Genomic DNA, 20,470 nt, shown 5'->3' with positions numbered 1-20,470 from the left:
GATCTAATTTGAAAATGGATTCTAACCATGTTGATTGCACCCTATGTTTGCATATTGGTCGTATGTGAAAATCTTCAAATGCTAGAATAAATAATTAGTCATTCCAAGCAAATAAAGAGAGAGAAGTGCTGTCAAAATGTACCAAGAGAAATCCAAAAACAAAGCTGATTGTTTATTCACCTAAGCAGAGTGTCTGCACTGGCACAGAGCTATCTGAATGGTTGGAATAAGTTTGCTTCAGCACACACCATCATCAGGTGAAGACACGGACCTCTAAAAAGAGCAAACTTTATTGGGAAGCAAATGCTATAAGCAATAGTTTGAGCTTTGGTTGCCAATCACGAGGTAATAGAAGAGCTACCAAAGATCAAAGAATGACAAAACAATCTGTGGAATAATCTGATGCCTCTCTAATGACAAACTAAGTGAAATCGACATCTTTCATCTAGTGAAATCAAGTCCAATGCTGAATAGGGTATATAAACATATTATACAAAATCAGATAGACTTTAGGTAGGCTCTCAGTTTATTCTCATTCCGTTACCTCAGTGACTACTACTTAGGCACACAGAAAACATCTGTAAAAGGAATTTATTGCTTTCTCAGAAAAGGACCTAGTAATGTACCCTAGAGATGACAATGTTCTAGTTTAAAAGCGAGAAAGCTAAGATTCTTTTCAAGTTAAAAACAAGCAAAAAAAAATTCTGTATTCGCTGTAACAGAACATAGAGTAGAAAAGTGGACTAAAAAGCTCCTGGACTTTAGTCTTTGGCCCTTTCTGATAAATTATACTATCCAAAAACTTGTTTCAAGTGGATTAGGGAAAAATCTAATAGACTTATATTTGTTTTCAGAAACGCCATTTCAGAAAGAAATAGCATGTAACAGATGCAATTAAAATAAACAGTGAGCACAGAAGAAAAACACAAACAAGTATTTATTTCAACTGTGGTTATTTCTACAAACACAGGACTCAGTGAGCATCCTGAATGGAGGTCCATAACTGAACTGGGGGTCTAATTTATGGGAACAGGGTGAGATTAGAAAGCAGTAAACCTTCTCTGAGGAAGAACATTTGATTTCGCGCCTTAGGATGTGTCAGAATTAGCAAAATGAAATGAGGGTGGAAAACATTTTAGGAAGGGTGAAAAGAATGTGCCAGAGTCCAGAGTAAAAAAGAAACTTGTTTAAAGAACAAGTCCTCTTGGTGAGCAGCAACAGGATTTGTTTATTTATCAGTAGTTAATGATTCTATGAAGCAGTGCCTAGGAAACAAGCAGTGCTATAGAACAAAACAAGAGACAAAAGAACTGACCTGCTTTTTCTTTTCAAAAGAAGCAGTGCGGCTGGAAGGTAGCACACAAAGGGAAGAGTGACTTTGGGTCACTAAAGCGGGCAGGAACCTGTCAAGCCTCCTAAGTCACGTGTATGTCTCCTACAAGTTCCATGGCATCATCAGGGGATATGAGAAAGAGTTTTCTCCCTAACGCCATTTACCTCAACACCTATGACACTTACTCTTTCAGATGGCTCTGGAAAAACAGCTACAGGAACCATATGTATTGAGGTTCCTGATATCCATGATTATTGTCCAAACATTTTTCCTGAAAGAAGAACCATCTGCATTGACTCTCCATCAATCCTTATCTCTGTTAATGAACACTCTTATGGGTCTCCGTTTACTTTCTGTGTTGTTGATGAGCCACCGGGAACAGCTGACATGTGGGATGTCAGATCAACAAATGGTAAGTGAAATGTAAGCTTGCTTTTTGGACTTTAAGTCCAAAAGCAAAACAATTACCAAAATATGTGTCAAGTCACTTAATAAAACATTGTACTTCTGTTTCCACAATTCTTGCCATATTAACATTAAATAAAAAAAAATTCATGTACACAGAGGATATTTGATAAAATTTTGAACTGAAATTAAATGAGTCAAAATGTTTTGATTTTGATTTACCAGTTTTACCAGATTTACCAGTTTACCCATTATTTTGAGTAGGTAAAACATTAAACCAATATTTATTCAGTTTAAAATAAACAAAACCCTTAACAAACTCATAAATTGAGAATGTCACAATTCCCTATTCTGAATAAATTCAGACAAATCATATAAATGTCTCTGAAACTCATATATCCCATAGATACATTTAAACATTTACTACTCACTTAGGAGCACATAAAATCAATTAAATTGTTTTTAACAATAACTATGAGCTCAGATTTATTTTTAAGGGTAAAAATTTAAATCCGAATTGCTCAGTATTAGAGGAATGATTAAACAAACTATAGTACATATTATTAAGATGTACTAATATACATCCATTAAAATTAGAATTATGCAAATTATGTAGATACAAAAGAATGCATAAACCAAAGAAAGTAAAGTGAAAAACAGATCACGAAGTTGTGTATGTATGTATCTTGACTATAACTACATACAACTGAATGGCTGACATCGATAAAAATTAAGAACAAATTTCAGATAACTTAACATGTTATCTACCTTGGGTTCTTTTCCCTAAAACGTTAAGTGCATAATAAAAAAGAAAATGCTATGAGAGGATCCCATTTGGGCTAAGATAGCTCCCTAATCTCATATTCATTTGGGGCTACAGGGAAAATCTCATGGGCTAGTCAGTGGCCATCGGACTACAGAGCCCAGGGTGAGAGGAAATACTTCCCACCTCTTTGAGGCCACAAAGCCCCTCTATTTACAGAATGGAGAAACCCTAAAATAAGGTGGGGAAAATACCACCGATAAAGACTTGGTCAAAGTAAGAAATTAGGCAATTTGTTTTTATCATCAAACCTTTAGCTCTTTTCAACAAAACCACTTTAATATTTTTTAAAGTTAATCACGTTAAAGCAATTCCATTAATATCAAATCAACTCTGAATTCACCATCTCTTATAAATTTAGCTCGATAGCCCATTCATAAACAATAATAATTGCTAACCACTTTTTCCCTCATTCAGATCCTAGATATTATGATTATACATATAAGAAAAAATGTTCTGCATGGAAGTATAATATTATAGCTATTACAGGTTTGCCAATAAAAAATATAACCACACTGGAGATAATATTCCTAGAGACCTGCTTCAATGCTTGCTGGTGTTTTAGAACAGAATGAACTTCACTTAATGTGCTGTGGCATTGTCTTATCTCCCTTTTACCTTGTGCACAGGTTAGATTTTGGTGGACATAGCTGGCTTGCCATCTAGCTAACTGAGGATAATAAACCATCATAATAAAAAATATTGTGTGCAATGGATCAATCAGTTACTATTCATGGTTTAGCTGTAAATTTAACGCTCCTTGTATTAACAAATAAATTCCAATCAATATTTTAGACAATATGTTTTATAAAAATTCACAGGCAATGATAGCACAAAGAATTAGGAGAATTTGAACAATTTTAAATGAAAGGGCAACAATTTTGAGTAAGATACGTATAAACAGTCTTAAGGAAGGTATTGTGTAAACTGTAATCCTAAATAGAAGACTTCCAATATTTTCTTTCAGCTCAATATTATTTATTCATTGGGCAAATATTTATTGAATGTATATTATATGTCAATTACTGTTGCTCTGGAAAGATGCAACAAGGTCCTTGCCTGCACTGTAGAAGTAGCAATCCAGCAGTAAGCAATACTTATTTAAAAATTAGTTATAAATGTTTAAAAAAAAGAAAAAGAAAAAGAAAAAAAGGCCAGGCACAATGGCTCATGCTTGTAATCCCAACACTTTAAGAGGCCAAGACAGGTGGATTGCTAGAGCCCAGGAGTTCAAGACCACCCTGGGCAGTATGGCAAAATCCTGTCTCTACTAAATATATATATATATATTAGCCAGTCATGGTGCCACACGCCTGTAGTCCCAGCTTCTCAGGAGGCTGAGGTGGGAGAATCACTTAAACCTAGGAAGTCAAGGCTGCAGTGAGTCATGTTCGTGCCACTGCACTCCAGCTTGGGCAATAGGAATGAGACCCTGTCTCAAAAATAACAAGAATAATAATAATAATAAAGTAAATGTTAAAAAAGTACAAGGTGCTTTATGACTAAGAAAACATGAAAAATCAAGTGTTTTAAGTCAGTGCTTGGTATTAGGGAGAGTTAACCACCCCCCCAGCCAACCAAGGAATTTCCATTTATTTTCTGTTTCCTCTCTTCCATTTCAGCCACCTCGGCAATCCTTACGGCTAAGCAGGTTTTATCTCCAGGATTTTACGAAATCCCAATCCTGGTGAAGGACAGCTATAACAGAGCATGTGAATTGGCACAGATGGTGCAGTTATATGCCTGCGATTGCGATGACAACCACATGTGCCTGGACTCTGGTGCCGGGGGCATCTACACAGAGGACATAACTGGTGACACGTATGGGCCTGTCACTGAAGACCAAGCTGGAGTTTCAAATGTTAGTCTTGGACCAGCAGGGATCGGCATGATGGTTCTGGGCATCCTGCTACTGCTTTGTAAGTACTCAATTAAATCCTTCTTTTCAATAGTTCTTCAAAATAGGACTGTAACCAGGCTCACTGGGATGGTTAGGTTCATGGAGCCATTTCTTTTTGTTATCTCTAGCAATTCTTGAGTGCCTTAGAAATAAACAATGGTACTGACAAGTATATGCGCTTAATCCACAATGATAACTAAGAAAGCCTAGGGTGAGTGAGAGTCCTAAAAATGGGAAACACATGCAAATCACTACATATACTACATAAAAGCACAAAACAAATCCCATCATGGAAATTTCCTTAAAATGCTCTAAGAGTAGAGAGGCAGAAGCAATTAAGTCAGCGTGGAAAAGTTAGGACAATCTTTTTGGAAAAGTGGATTTTGAGGTGGGCCTGAAAAGCTGAGGATTTTTTTTTCTTTTTCTTTTTCTTTTATTTATTTATTTTTTTCTTTTGAGATGGAATCTTGCTCTATTGCCCAGGCTGGAGTGCAGCGGCGCAATCTCGCCTCAACTACAGGCGCCCACCACCACGACTGGCTAATTTTTGTATTTTTAGTAGAGATGGGGTTTCACCGTGGTAGCCAGGATGGTCTTGAACTCCTGACCTCATGATCCACCCGCCTTGGCCTCTCAAAGTGCTGGGATTACAGGCGTGAGCCACTGCACCCTGCTGAGGATTTCTTTTAAAGGAGGATGATGTCTAAGGAAATTTGAAAGGTAATCAAAAACAAAAAGAAAAAAAAAACCACACACTCAAACAAAAGGGAGCAAGATATGGAAGAGCATAGCACACCTAGGAAGCAGAGAGGCTAAAAGGGAGGCTGGGAGCCAGCATGGAGGCATGTTCATGACACACCAGGCATTCTGGGCTTCAGTACAATGGCACAGAAGAATCGATGAGGGCTGATGAGCGCAGGTGGCCCTGCGGTAGGAAGCAAGTAGAAGAGACTAGAACAGAGAATTAGCCTCTGGGCTCTGGGTGAGTGCCTAAACTAAGACTAGTCATAGAAGTGGCAAGATCACCAAACAAAAATTTCCCAAAAAGGGCCCCCCTTTCCCCATAGAGTTTTTTTAAACATATAGATCCTCAGAGGAAGAATACTTCATACACTTTAGGTTGCCCTTGCGATATTTAGGTTTCATGGGGATCAAAAGCTGGGTTCTAAAATTAAAGAGAATTAAATTCGTCAAACTGTATTGTTGCTATGTTTTCAGGGATGAGCACTAATTAAAATGTAATCATTTCAAGGCATAAAAAATAACAGCTGACTTTTGGTGAGGATTTCTTTCTTGAAATAATCCGTGAGGTTTCAAAGCTATGCAAAGATCATGAGTGATTCTCACAATGATATTAGACGTATTTTCCCAGAATATAACTCTACAGCAATTGAGTAGTGGTTTCAGGTAAGCTTTGAGTTAGTGGTTCTCAACCCTAGTTGTACATAAGAATTAGTTAAAGGTCTTCCAAAATTACTCATACTTGGGTCATACTCAAGATGAGAACAAGCATCAGCATGTTCAAGCCCTTTGGTGAGACTAATGTGCAGTTCAGGGTTAAAAACCCAGTGCCAGCTGCATTTCCAGAAGGTTAGCACTAAGAATTTCAAGACTTTTTCCTGACCCAGTCAAAGAAAGCGCAAGAGTTGTTCAACTGATTGATTGTAGAATAGGAGAGGAATACCCCTATGGACACTTGTTTCCAATGGAGAAGCCCATGGTCTATTTTAGGAGAGAGGGGGCAGTGTGATGGTAGTGGGAGGGATCTGAGCCCAAACCTATGTTCCCAAAGGACCTCAAATTGACACTTTTGATGTTAGCTCCAAATGAGATTACACATACAGCAATTGTATTGGGTATGTGCTAAAACACTTCATTTCATTTATTTGATAGTGCCTTTGTTAGAGCTCCTGCCTGCAGTGGTACATGATCCAGCTCACATTTAAATTCACAGAAATATAGAATAGGTGGAATCATGGCCTAGGGGCTACCAATTCTAGTTTTAGTCCTTTTCCAGAAAATGCTATGGAAATATATAACTTGACCTTTCACTGTTCATAGTGAAAATTTGCAAAATTGCCAAATTAATTGTTGTAATAAGATTAAAGCTGATTTTGCAGCTTTGATATTCTCTTCTTTTGTATCTGTTTTTAATTTTTAATTTTTGTGGGTACATAATAGGTGTACATATTTATGGGGTACATTAGCTGCTTTAATACAGGCATGCAATGTGAAATATTCACATCCTGGAGAATGGGGCATCCATCCCCTCAAGCATTTATCCTTCTATTCTTTATCTTTAATTAACCCACTTAGTAAAATGCATGCCGTGCTAGAGAATTAGGAAAGTATGAAAAGCAACTAGAGTGGGCCCAAAGAACTAAACAGAGTGTATTCTAGAATCTTAGAAAACTTAAGCAGTGTCTATATTTATGGATTAAAATATACAATTGAGGTGATTATTAGGGTAACAAATAGGAAATTTCCTCTTGGAAGAAACACTTGGATAGCTAAACATTTTTGATAGCTTTAATTTTTCATTATAGTCTATAAACAAAGTCTTAAAATCATTGGAAATATCTCCATTAAATTTAGTGAGTATCATTTGACTTCTATTTTAAGTGTAACTGTAATAAGGATTGAAGATAGGTCCTATCTCCAGGTCCTATAGCTGAATCCTGTATTCAATCCTCTTGATAACATATATTCATGATGCGTTTAACTTACATGTATGTGTGCATCTGCCCCAACCAGCTCAAGAGTCTTAGACTAAAGACGACCTTACTTTTCTAATCTGTCAGTAAGGAAATTCAATTACCTGATCTCAAACTCCTTGCCATCTAGCGCTAAAGTTCTATGTGATTTGGTGGTGTTGTATTTATAAACTTGATATGTATACTCAATCCTCTAAAGGAAAAAAATGAGATTTTCTTACATATATTTGTGTTTTTGTTCGAAATATACTGCCACCAAATGCTTCCCAAAATGATTCATCCAGTGACTTCCTAAACTGGGCAATTTGTGTTAACTCGACATTGTCACTTTCTTGGGCAGTGTCTCCACTCTTGCTGCTCCTGTGTTGCTGCAAACAGAGACAGCCAGAAGGCCTGGGAACAAGATTTGCTCCTGTGCCTGAGGGTGGAGAAGGAGTGATGCAGTCTTGGAGAATTGAAGGGGCCCATCCCGAGGACAGGGTAAGTGGACTGTCACTTTCCAGAGAAGTGTGGAGTTTCAGTGGAAATTGAGCATGTCTTAACAATTACATGCTGCAAAAAAATGAACAGATGTCAGTTTTTAAATGTTTAACATAAAGCATTTGTTTTTAAAGTGTTTATTTTTCTTTTCAGGATGTGTCAAATATATGTGCACCCATGACAGCCTCAAATACCCAGGATCGGATGGATTCCTCTGGTCAGTAGACATCAAAATCTGTTTTTCCTTTTAAATTTTTCAAAATTATTCAACCAGACCAACTTCATGTAAAAGTACCTTATGGAAAAGTCTGTCGATCTCTTTGGGTGACAGTATAATTAGAGGGAATGTGACCTGTTTGAAGTAGCCACTTTTTTTTTTCTATCTGAAACTACAGACAGTGAAGTATGACACAGCAGTTAAAAGAGCAAACTCTGGAAGCAGAATGCGTGGGTTTGATTCCCAGCTCTGCCACTTGCTTAAGGGTTGCATATCTTTTATCCGAAATGCACAGGACCATGAGTTTGAGTTTGGCTCAAACTTTTTGTGCCATGGTGATCAAAAAGTTTCAGACTTAGGAGCATTTTGGATTCTTGATTATCGGATTTGGGATGCTCAACCTGTAGTAATAAGTCCTTAGTCAAGACATTTAACCTCACTGGGCCTCAGTTTCCTCATCTTTAAAATTGAGCTTATGATAGCACCTACTTTAAAGTGTTGCTGTGAGGAGTAAATAATACATATTATATATGTAATATATACATATATTGTATAGATTATTTTATTATATATAACATACATGTATGTGTGTCTATATATATACACACACATATATAAGTGTGTATATATACATATATCACAAAATATACGTTAGAGTAGTGCCTGGCACAGAGTACATGCTACTGTACTAATTATTTATAATACAAGCTGTTTTTTTTTTTTTAAAAAAAAAAGGAGCTAAAGAAAAGGCAGTAAATGTACTCTAATAATACACTGAATAACTTTTCTTAAATTCAGACAAGCTTTTGCCTCAAAAGAGTGTCATAAACTCTCCTATCTTACCAGCCCCACAAATATCTAAGAATACTGAACACACTACTTAGCTATATGGCAATGATTGCACCAAATAGAGAGGGTGCTTAATTCTGCAGTGCACGTGAGCTTTCTCTGATGGTTCCTTAGTATCCCAAGCTTGGCCCTTTGTATGCAAAGAAACTCGTGACTGAACATCCCTGTGAGCCCAGCTCCATCTTGTTCGGGAGTGAAGGAGGACTATGAGCTCAGTTTCTGCAATCACGCCGCTGGCCTTGCTTTGGAGGGCTCTCAGGTGGGTCAAGCCCGCAGCAGCCACGGCGGGAACGGGCGCCTGCTTGTAGTTCCCCTTGGCAAGTTCTACACCTTTAAGTCTAGGGCGAAGTCTGTGCAAATGTGGGAAGGCCACTTCCCACCACTGACTCCCTCTGTGTAATTAATTTACTTTTATTTGGTCAACAAGCCTGGAGATGTATCGATGTAACTCGTATCGCTCTTTGTCAGCTTTTTAGCGCCTACGCCTTGCCCGGTGGTGTTGGCACCGCAGATGGCGGCGGCGGCAGCGTTTTAGGTAGATGCGCGCTGCAGGCAACTCGAGCGCTGTTACACCAACATCCTCCCTTTTCAGAAATCTACACCAACACCTATGCAGCCGGGGGCACGGTGGAAGGAGGTGTATCGGGAGTGGAGCTCAACACAGGTATGGGGACAGCCGTTGGCCTCATGGCCGCAGGGGCCGCAGGAGCCGCAAGGAAGAGGAGCTCTACCATGGGAACCCTGCGGGACTACGCTGACTCAGACATCAACATGGCTTTCTTGGACAGCTACTTCTCGGAGGTAATGCCCTCACAGTCACACACAAAATCGTCTTGAGATTGAATAATAATAATAGTAAAATACTCACAATGGCAGTAGGCCTCTTCTGAAATATGCTGTTATTCTCAACCCTATCCCAAACCTGAATAAAAAATATTTCACTTCTCCTTAAAACACAAAATACTAATTTGCCACAGGATTTCATATTCAACTGCCATAGCGCATCTTAGTACTGCGAACAAGGCCACACCCCTCATCATTCTCCACTTCCCTTTTCCATTTTTCTATCTTCTGTTTCCTTGATTCCTCACCTTGTTTCCCATAGCAGTAGCAAAGAAGGAAAATGCTCATCAAGGGGAAAAAAAGGTGCATTTATGACCTCTGTTTTTGATGTCCTTCATGTTCTCCTGGAGCCTCCAACAGAAAAGAGAAAATAAAAAGAATTGGGAACGAAAGGAGTTAAAACTCAGGAACACAGCATCACCACAACTCGTGCTAGATTAAGACCTAGAAGATAGCTCTCCTATTCTCAGTCCAGTGACTTATCCACCAACTGACCTTCACTAAGAAAAGGGGTCCAGCAATAGCACTGCTGGGTATATATCCAAAAGAAAGGAAATCAGTATATCAAAGAAATATATGCACCCCCATGTTTATTGCAGCACTAGTCACGTAGCCAATACATGGAATCAACCTATGTCCATCAACAGATGATTGGACTTTTAAAATGTGATTCATATACCCAATGGAATATTATTCAGCCATACAAAATGAAATTTTGTCATTTTGCAACAACATGGATGGAACTGGGGGACACTGTGTTAAGTGAAATATGCCAGGCACAGAAAGACTAACTTGACAAGTTCTCACTCATTTGTGGAAGCTAAAAGTAAAAAACCAAACTCATGGAGATAGAGAGTAGAATGATGGTTACTAGAGGCTGACAAGGGTAGTAGGGAGGGGAAACAAAGTGGGATGGTTAATAGGTGCAAAAATACTCTTAGATAGAATGAAGAAGATCTAGTATTTGGTAGCACAACAGGATTACTATAGTTAACAATAATTTATTACACATTTTAGAAGAACTAAAATAGAACTAGAATTTTATCTCATATTTCAGTTAGCCTGCTTTATTCCCCATCTGTTCATACATGAATTTCACCATTATTCTTTACCAAAAAAATGCTGGAGATGTTGTTGCAATTGTAAACTATATCTTAAAATTGGTAGTTACAAATGCTATCACAGAATGTGCATGGATAGTATCAATTATTTTAATGAGTGATTGATACCATTATTCAGTTTATTCTGTAACCACTTAACTCAGAAGTCTCTCTGAGGGATTGCTGTTATTCTTCCTTATTTTAGGGAAAAAGAAATTTCTAATTCACATTTCCTTTTAATTTTAGAAAGCATATGCTTATGCAGATGAAGATGAAGGTCGACCAGCCAATGACTGCTTGCTCATTTATGACCACGAGGGAGTCGGGTCTCCCGTAGGCTCTATTGGTTGTTGCAGTTGGATTGTGGATGACTTAGATGAAAGCTGCATGGAAACTTTAGATCCAAAATTTAGGACTCTTGCTGAGATCTGCTTAAACACAGAAATTGAACCATTTCCTTCACACCAGGCTTGTATACCAATCAGTACTGACCTCCCTTTGCTTGGACCTAATTACTTTGTTAATGAATCTTCAGGATTGACTCCCTCAGAAGTTGAATTCCAAGAAGAAATGGCAGCATCTGAACCTGTGGTCCATGGGGATATTATTGTGACTGAGACTTACGGTAATGCTGATCAAGGTGTGCAACCCACTACAATTATTTTTGATCCTCAGCTCGCACCCAATGTTGTAGTAACTGAAGCAGTAATGGCACCTGTCTATGATATTCAAGGGAATATTTGTGTACCTGCTGAGTTAGCAGATTACAACAATGTAATCTATGCTGAGAGAGTGCTGGCTAGTCCTGGTGTGCCTGACATGAGCAATAGTAGCATGACTGATGGTTGTATGGGACCTGTGATGAGCGGCAATATTTTAGTAGGGCCAGAAATTCAAGTGATGCAAATAATGAGTCCAGACCTTCCCATAAGCCAAACCGTTGGCTCCACATCCCCAATGACATCTCGACACAGAGTAACACGATACAGTAACATACATTACACCCAACAGTAAGTGCTTTATGGTCAGTATTCTATATGGAGACCTTGCACCTTGTAATCACCAATACATCCACCAAAAATATATAATGTACCATATATATTAATAGTCAACAAATACTCAGATATTCTAAGTTCAATGCCATTATCTGATTATACCATTTTGAGGGTGAATATGGCTAGGCACTTTAGATAAGCCTTTTTAAAATTCTTTCTGATTTTAAATAATGTGTCAAAAAATGTGCAGAAAAATGTATTGCATCCCTTGATACTGTCTAATGAATAGCACATAACTCATATTGTGAATCCTATGGGTCTTGAGGCCCGTAGAACCAGTCTTGTAAACCAAGATGCCTTGTTCTTGGAAGTTACAAAAGAAGCCCTGTCTACATCCACCAGCCATATTTTTCTTTAGAGAAATATTTATATTAAAATTTTTAATTGAAAAGTTGAATGAAATGTACATTTCTGAAAGGAACGTAGAGTATCTGTCAATATCTTTAAATATCTGAAGTCGTTTGTCTCTTCAAAAGATTTTTCAAGATTATGCGCTATTAAGCAATAGGGGATGCTTAATATAATAAGAAAAGAGTTTGCCAACTGAAAGCATGGCTGGAAATGGTTCATCAAAGAAAAATATATATTTTTATTGAACTTTATTGATTTATATGATTAACTGTAAATTAATCTAGAATAGCAAAAAAAATGACAATCCTAAAGTAGAAAGAGTTATTGGGGAAATATTAGAGTTTTCCCCACTTACAGGGAATTTTTTCCCTACTGTTGCCAATTATGTCAGAAAAATACATGAAATATGGCTTAATCAATTTCATTGACCTGAATCATAGAGCTTTCAGCTTGCAACCAGATATTTTCCAAAAACACTCTGTAGTTATTCATATATTCAACAATATTTACTTAGAAGCAACTAGGTGTTGAGTGCTAGTCTTGGCTCTGTGAATGTACAGGTAAAGAAGACAGACATGGTTTCTGCCTTCATAGAGCTTCTATTCGTTTCTAGACTTAAAATAAAACTCTGGGATATGGCTTTAAGTTCCTAACAACAATAATTAACCAACTATTTAAGTCCATTACCAAGTTGTGTTTCTCTTTGCAACACTACTGTTTATGTTGAATAAATAAAATGGAAACACTTTGCTTACTTTTAGTAGGCATAAAGCTGACTTGAGAAAAAAGAAACTCTAGCCAGGTAATTTTACTTAATTCTGTAAAATATGTATACAGTAGCAGCAATAATGTGACTGAGATAATGTAAATGAAATAAACTTATTTTCAAGGCTTAATCCTTTTGAAAGGAAATAATTGTAGTGCTTCTTGCCTATCTTTTGCTCCTTTATGAATAAAACTGTTGTAGAATTTAAGTCATCTCAGATAACCTCTTACCTAGTTCTCTCATTTTCTAGGCAAGGAATCTAGAAATAGAGAGGTTAAATGACCACAACCAGCTAGTTGTGGTACAAAGCCTTGAACCCATTGTTCAGATACCCTAGCCAGTATGCTTTTTTATACTATAACTTCACCAGATATGAAGAGGATCCAAACCTGCCTGTTGCATACTCTTTGCTATTCCCTAATTGGAAGAAAAATTATCTCAAAAAATTAAGTTTTATGAAGTGTAAGCTCAGACCAGCTAAAACATTGTAATGCTACAAAGTTATTTACATATTTCCTAATATTTTCCAAATTATGTGTACTGCCAGCTGCTACGTCCATTTCTCACTTTAGTAAATTTTACTACTCTGTAATTGATGAAATCCATGGGGTATCTAAGGAGCATTGGTCTCATGGTGATTAAACACTCAAGCAACAACCAGCCACATAGCATCTGGCACACACTCCGTTCTGTGGCAAATCCTGACATGGACATTTCTCGCTTAAAGTTTGCATTGGATGGCTTTTGTTAAGTCAAAAACTAACATGTTGGTGAGACTGCAGAGAAAAGGGGACACTAATACACTGTTGGTGGGAATGCAAATTAGTCTAGCTACTGTGGAAAATAGTTTGGAGAATTTTCAAGGAACTGGGAGTAGAATAGCCATTTGACCTAGCAATCCCATTACTGGGTATAAACCCAAAGAAAAATAAACTGTTCTACCAACAGGACATGTGTACCCACGTGTTCACTGCAGTGCTATTCACAATAGCAAAAACATGGAATCAACCCAGGTGCCCATCAACAGTGGACTGGACAAAGAAAATGTGGTACATATACACCATGGACTACTATGCAGCCATAAAAAAGAATGAAGAATGAAATCACGTCCTTTGCAGCAACATGGATGCAGCTAAAGGCCATTATGCTGAGCAAATTAGTGCAGGAACAGAAAACCAAATACCTTACGTTCTCACTTATAAGTGGGAGCAAAACATTGGGTTCACATGGACATAAAGATGGAAACAATAGACACTGGGGGCTATTAGAGGAAGGAGAGAAGGAGAGGGGCAAGGGCTGAAAAACTGTCTATTGGGTACTATGCTCACTACCTGAGTGACAAGTTCGGTCATACCGCAAACCTCAGCGTCACGTGATATAGCTTTGTAACAAACCTGCGCTTGTATTCCTTGATTCTAAAATAAAAGTTGAAAAAGAAAAATAGCAAAATAAAAAATTTATAAACAGGTATCTTTTTTATATAATGACTTCTATTCTTTTGGGCAGATGCCCAGTGGCGAGATTTCTGCATTGAGTGGTAGTTCTATTTTTAGTTCTTTGTGAAATCTCCATACTGTTTGAATGTTTTTAACTATAAATGGATAAGTAGGATCATACTCTTGGTATATAGAAATACATGTTGTCATTAGAGAAATTTTTTGAGTGTATTTTAAATTACTGTTATCATTTAACATTTAAAACATGTTAAAAAAATTATAAAAATGAACTCAATAAGTTTTCTCTTCTAGAACATAGTGATTATTTTAAATTTGGGTCTTTTTTTATATTTTAAACTGACCAAAAAAGTGGAAATTGACCTGCAAAAATAGAGTTTGCATTCTATTAGGCCAATCATTCTAAGAATTATAAAATAGTCAAAACAATATGAGATTTAAGAAATGAAGATTAGTACCAAGCATTTAACTAATAGATTAGTCTTCTTTTTTTTTTTTTTTTTTTTGAGACAGTCTTGCTCTGTTGCCCAGGCTGGAGTGCAGTGGCATGATTTTGACTCACTGCAACCTCCACCTCCCAGATTCAAGCGATTCTTGTGCCTCAGCCTCCCGAGTAGCTGGAAATATAGGCGCGCGCCACCAAGCCCAGCTAAATTTTTTGTATTTTTAGTAGAGACGGATTTTTGCCATGTTGGCCAGGCTGGTCTCAAACTTCTGGCCTCAATCAATCCACCCACCTCGGTCTCCCAAATTGCTGGGATTGCAGGCGTGAGCCACCACACCTGGCCCTGCTTACAATTTTAAAAGGAGGTTAAAACACCACTTGTGAAAAGGATAAGATAATGTTCCTGTGAGCTTTTTCTTCTCTTTATCAATACACAAAGACTTAAAGCTGCTTCCAAAGAAAAGATTTGCCTCTAATAGATGCCCTCCTCCATACGATCTGTGGAAATAAGAGCTGAACAATGTAATTTTCTCTCAACATTGTTAGTAAGGAGGAACTCTTCCACCATTCCAAGGTGATCAGTATCATTCGGAAGCAACTCAAGCTTCCAAAATTGACATATTTTTTAAATGTCATCTCAAACGAAATAGCATAAACCAATATTCTCTTTACTGCTTAAGACTCAGGGTATTAATTTGTCTAAGAAGTAAAAATGATATTGTGTTTATGTTAAGGTTTGAAAATGAACCCAAAAGCTCGAGAAATTATATTTTATAAATAAATATGATAACATATAATCTGAATCATATTTCCTGCCCTGTGAAATTACTTGAGGGGGTAGCATCATTACATGAATAAATGGGTTATCTTGGAAAAGTCTTATAGGTGAAGGGAAAGGAAAACATTAAGAACATAGAGTTAATAAACTTGTTCAAGAAAAAAGTTATTTTCTAAAAAAATTCTTCTTTTGAACTAACTATTTCTGATCATGGTGTATTAATTACTAAATGTAATAATTTTTTAAGTATTTATTTTAAAAATATATATGATGAAACAATGTTTTATTTTCTCTTTGGTGAATGTAGCATTTCATAGGTAAACACAGACAAATTCAGAAAATCTTTTCCCATTTTACTGATAATCATCTTTATTATTACGTGCACAGTACAGGGGCATGAATTCACTTGTAAATTAAAATTTAGAATAATTCATTTGTTTTTTAATAATAAAATTTTTCAATAGAATTATTATTTTATTATTAAATGCTCATTATAAAATAACAAATTTAATAAACTCCATAAATTATTGTAGATACTGCAATTAAAAAATTAAGTATCACCATAGAATACTATGCAGCCATAAAAAAGAATGGCATCATGTCTTTTGCAGGAACATGGATGGAGATGAAAGCTATTATCCTTAGCAAACTCATGCACGAACAGAAAACCAAATACCATGTGTTCTCACTTATAAATGGGAGCTAAATGATGACAGCACGTGGATACATAGAGGGGAACAACAGACAATGGGACGTCTTGGAGGGTGGAGAGTGGGAGAAGGGAGAGGATCAGGAAAAACAACTAATAGGTACTAGGCTTAATACCTGAGTGACAAAATAATCTGTACAACAAATCCCCATGACACAAGTTTACCCATGTAACAGACATGTACATGTATATGTACCCCTGAACTTAAAATAAAAGTTTTAAAAAACGTTATCTCTTCCCACTGGATTCAATCTTGGGGCATGAGATTTAAGATACGAATTTAAAATAAAATAGTACCAAGCATTTAACTAACAAATTAAAATTTTAGAAAGAGGTGAAAACAGTACTTGTGAAAAGGGTAAGAAAATTTTCCTGTACAATTTTTTTTCACCAATTCTGTATTCAACAAAATTATTACTATTGTTTCTGTGCCAGAGGTACCAATTTACGTAGAATAAGGAAAGAATAATTATTTTCAATCAGGGGAATTGAGGAAGGATGTAGAATTGAAGATGATGTAGAATTTTATCTGACGGAAATTACAAAGGTATAAAAGCCAAAACACAGGCTATATCCAAAGACTATTAAGTAGCCAAATTAAACATACTTAAAAATGTCTGAAACAAAATAGGAATTTTAAAATTATCATATAGTCAACCATTTTAAGATGATGGTTACTGCATTAATTACTCAAAATATACTATCCTATTGAATTATCAAAATAACACTATGAGGTATGATTTATACCCATGTCATAGATGAAGACACAAAAGCTAAGCTAAGAGAAATCCTCTTCTATTTTTCGAGATGGAGTCTCGCTCTGTGTCCCAGGCTGGAGTGCAGTGGCGCGATCTCGGCTCACTGCAACCTCCACCTCCGGAGTTCAAGCGATTCTCCTGTCTCAGCCTCACGAGTAGTTGGGATTACAGGTGCGTGCCACCACACACGGCTAATTTTTGTATTTTTAGTAGAGACAGGGTTTCTACTAAACCAGGCTCGTCTGAAACTCCAGATCTCAAGTGATCCGCCAGCCTCGGCCTCTCAAAGTGCTGGGATTACAGGCGTAAGTCACCACACACGGCCAGAAATCATTTTTGTTAGAGCTTAAGTGGGTAGCAAAATTAAAATTCAAACCCAGGACTCACTCCAAAACTCTTACTGCTACTCACCAAATTCTTTTATTTAATTCTGGAAGGATGTGTGAGAGGCAGCCTGTAGAAGGATCTTGAATCCAGTTAGGAGGTTGGATTTAACTTGGTAGGAAATGGAGAACCAGTGAAATTTTTTTGTACCGGCCAATGGGCAGGCCCAATTTTATGAGATGGCACTGAGACGGCCCTCAGGAATCCTCATGATAGTCTGTCTGTGTTCTGTTGAGACACCCAGGTGGCTCGTTCACTGCGGTGGAGAGCCTAGTGTTTGTCTCTGTGGAAGTCAGGATCTCCTGATAAGTCACCATTCCAAGCCTAGGAAATCCTTTAGCTCACCAGTGAGGTGAGCAGGTCTGTGATGTTTCTAAAGCGACTCCAATTAATCATCCTACTTGTTAGCCAAAGTATTTGCACATTGAATGCCCTTCCCGTTTTGATCACTTTAAGTGAGGTGTTTGGACTAATTGTAGTTCCTAGAACAGGGCCTGCTTTCTCATACCTCTGTCACGCTGCTCCACCCTAGTTTCTTAATCTGGAGCCCTCTCCACTCGCCTCCTCTGTTTAGCTTTTCCTTACTCACTCACCTCAAGCATTGCCAGTTCTCAGAAGCATTTCTTGTTATCTCTTCCACCACCCCAGCCTGCTGGGGTGCTGCTAATAGTCTCTCTTCTATTAGGTTGACATACGATTAGGTATGCTGATAATTCTGACTATTGTTACAGCTAGCTCTACTTTATTCCCTTCAGAAATTACCACACTACTTCCCTGTGCCTGCTAGCCTGTGAGCCCCTTAAGAATACAGACAATGCTTTTCTCTTTCCTGTATCTGTGATGTTAGAAAGTCTAGTGTATAGCACGCATTCATTTAATTTTAGAAGTGAAAAATATAGTCAAGTTTTCTCAAGCACCTAAAAGTAAGTGTCTACAGTTCAACAGTGTCGCCTCTAGATAGCAGCCTTCTGAATGGTCTCCAAAAAGCTTGTGTCAATGTCACCCTTAAGGAGAAGATGCAAGCCTATTAACTAACAGGACAATCACATTTCCAGAGAAATCGATCTTTTGCAGAAAGAGTACTAAAATAAAGTCACGGAAAATAACTTTGCATGCTTTTTGAAAGAAATTGTGGTATAGATGGATAAACTAAATTCTAAAAATGCTACAGAGAAAGTGAAGCTGGGAAATGTAGTTCCACAAAGGCCTTAAAAGTGTGTGATGGTAGAGCAAAATTGACAATTGGTAATTGTCAATCCAGCACAGATACCCAACACAGCCAGTTTTTAAAGCAGTGACAGCAGATTTGCTTTTCCTACAGTTAGCCAAACAGAGGTATTTGAATGTGAATTTAGTGCCAAGAGTTTGTCGTTGAATTTTTTCTAGTATACTTTTCTGTAGCTTGATTTTCTCACATTATTATGAACATCATGCGGTGTCAGCACACGTTTATCAACCTCATTCATTCAAAAATCTGCATAATATTCATAAATTTGCACCACACCTTTTTAACCATTCTCTTGTTACCAGAAAATTAGGCTGATTTCAGTTTTTGCTATTACAAATAATGCTACAATGAATATTTTCATATCTAATATAGACATGATATAGATGTACATACAAGAACAAACACATGGAAGTTGAAATATTTGTATAGGATAGACTCTTTAAAGAGGGATGCCATATCAAAGCATATGGACAAATAATTTTTATAGCGTTTTCCCAAATTTTTCTGTCAACAAGAATGTCCACTTAGACTTTTGACAGCTGTTCTTGACAGGGCTTGCTTAGCCATAGACCTAATAATAATTGATGTTATCAGCTTTTTAATGTTTAATAATCTAATAAAGATTATAATTACTTGATATTACTCATCATTATATAAAATTTGGCATTCAGTAAATATTAGTTGACAATAAAAGAAATTAATCAATCAATATAAATTACCATATATACTTAAATACATTTCTAGTCTCTCTTCTATTAGATTGATGTATTATTGGGTATGCAGATAATTCTGACTATTGTTACAGCTGTAGTATACTGTTTTCAGTGTGTTTACTATCTGACAGGTACAATCCCCACCCATTGACTCTTTTTTTATTATTATTATCTTGGCACTTCTAATACATTGAAGTTAAAAAAATTTGAAGGATATGTTTAGAATTAATTAAAATTAAATTGGATTATACATTAGTAACTTTGATATCTTCAAAACTCCGGCATTAATTTGTAACTTTGCCTGTTCCATTATGACATTTACACAAGATAAATGATTTAGAAGAATGTTAAAACTTCTGGAAATTTGCTGATCATTGACAGAGGCAATTGATAATAAGATTGCTTTCATTATAGCCATTAGTTGATTAATAGTTTTTCTTTTCTTTTGAAGTTATTTCTTATGTATAAATTCAGTAACAAAAAAAAATTACATGACAGGTAGCAAAATAGAGCTCTCAATATTAAGAACTAGATGAAAGTTATTTATTTTAATCATATTTTCCAAAGCAACATGAAAGCCAAATAAATGAATCCTAAACTTAAACTTACATGTCACATGGAAAAATCCCACTTCCAGAAAGCCAACTTAATATCAGTAAATGTGAGATAATTTTCAACTTTTATCATAAAATTTGAAATACATAAATGATTGCTACAATATTTTAAACATAGACTATCAAATACAGATCATGAAAATTAATTTGCTAAGACAACTTCTTTAAATTCTATTTTAGCTTACTTGAAATACCAGTAGGCTGAAGAAACCCAGTTGATAATGAGAAGGCATTACTGGCAGCAATTTTGCCAAGGCTTTTATGGATTAAGAAAGTAAATAAATAAAAAAGATTGTGAGATGTCTTATCATTTTTGAAAATAATAAGGTAAAAGGCAATAAAACTATTCAAGCAATTATACACATTATTTTATATAAATTATACATATCCATTTATATATTTATATATAAATTTTTATAAATAAAATTATATAAATCCATTTTACAGATAACAATGTGTATTGTCTGGTTACTGAAGTTACTGAAGTGTTGGCACACAGGTAGCATGTGCTAGCACAAAGTGTTTGTTCACTAGCTGAATTGTGCATAAGA

At 36.5% G+C, this 20,470-nt stretch overlaps 1 protein-coding gene across 2 annotated transcripts in view; it reads left to right on the top strand.

Annotated features, from left to right (window-relative positions):
* The window catches only part of DSG4 (desmoglein 4), a 38,238-nt gene extending 25,256 nt beyond the window's left edge, over positions 1-12,982 (top strand). Inside the window, exons 11-16 of one of the 2 annotated variants that reach the window (XM_055235363.2) lie at positions 1,527-1,745; positions 4,184-4,480; positions 7,516-7,655; positions 7,809-7,872; positions 9,314-9,522; positions 10,911-12,982. In XM_055235363.2, the coding sequence (XP_055091338.2) occupies positions 1,527-1,745; positions 4,184-4,480; positions 7,516-7,655; positions 7,809-7,872; positions 9,314-9,522; positions 10,911-11,678 (1,697 nt within the window). In that variant the 3' untranslated portion in view covers positions 11,679-12,982. Of the gene's footprint in view, positions 1-1,526; positions 1,746-4,183; positions 4,481-7,515; positions 7,656-7,808; positions 7,873-9,189; positions 9,523-10,910 lie in introns of both variants that reach the window. The other variant, XM_055235354.2, reaches the window with a different exon arrangement.
* The last annotated feature ends 7,488 nt before the right edge of the window (positions 12,983-20,470 follow it).

This window comes from Symphalangus syndactylus, chromosome 1 (assembly GCF_028878055.3).
Source record: "Symphalangus syndactylus isolate Jambi chromosome 1, NHGRI_mSymSyn1-v2.1_pri, whole genome shotgun sequence".
In the NCBI taxonomy this organism is placed as follows: domain Eukaryota; kingdom Metazoa; phylum Chordata; class Mammalia; order Primates; family Hylobatidae; genus Symphalangus; species Symphalangus syndactylus.
Note: the sequence above shows the minus strand (reverse complement) of the source record. Positions and strands in the feature narration are given on the sequence as shown.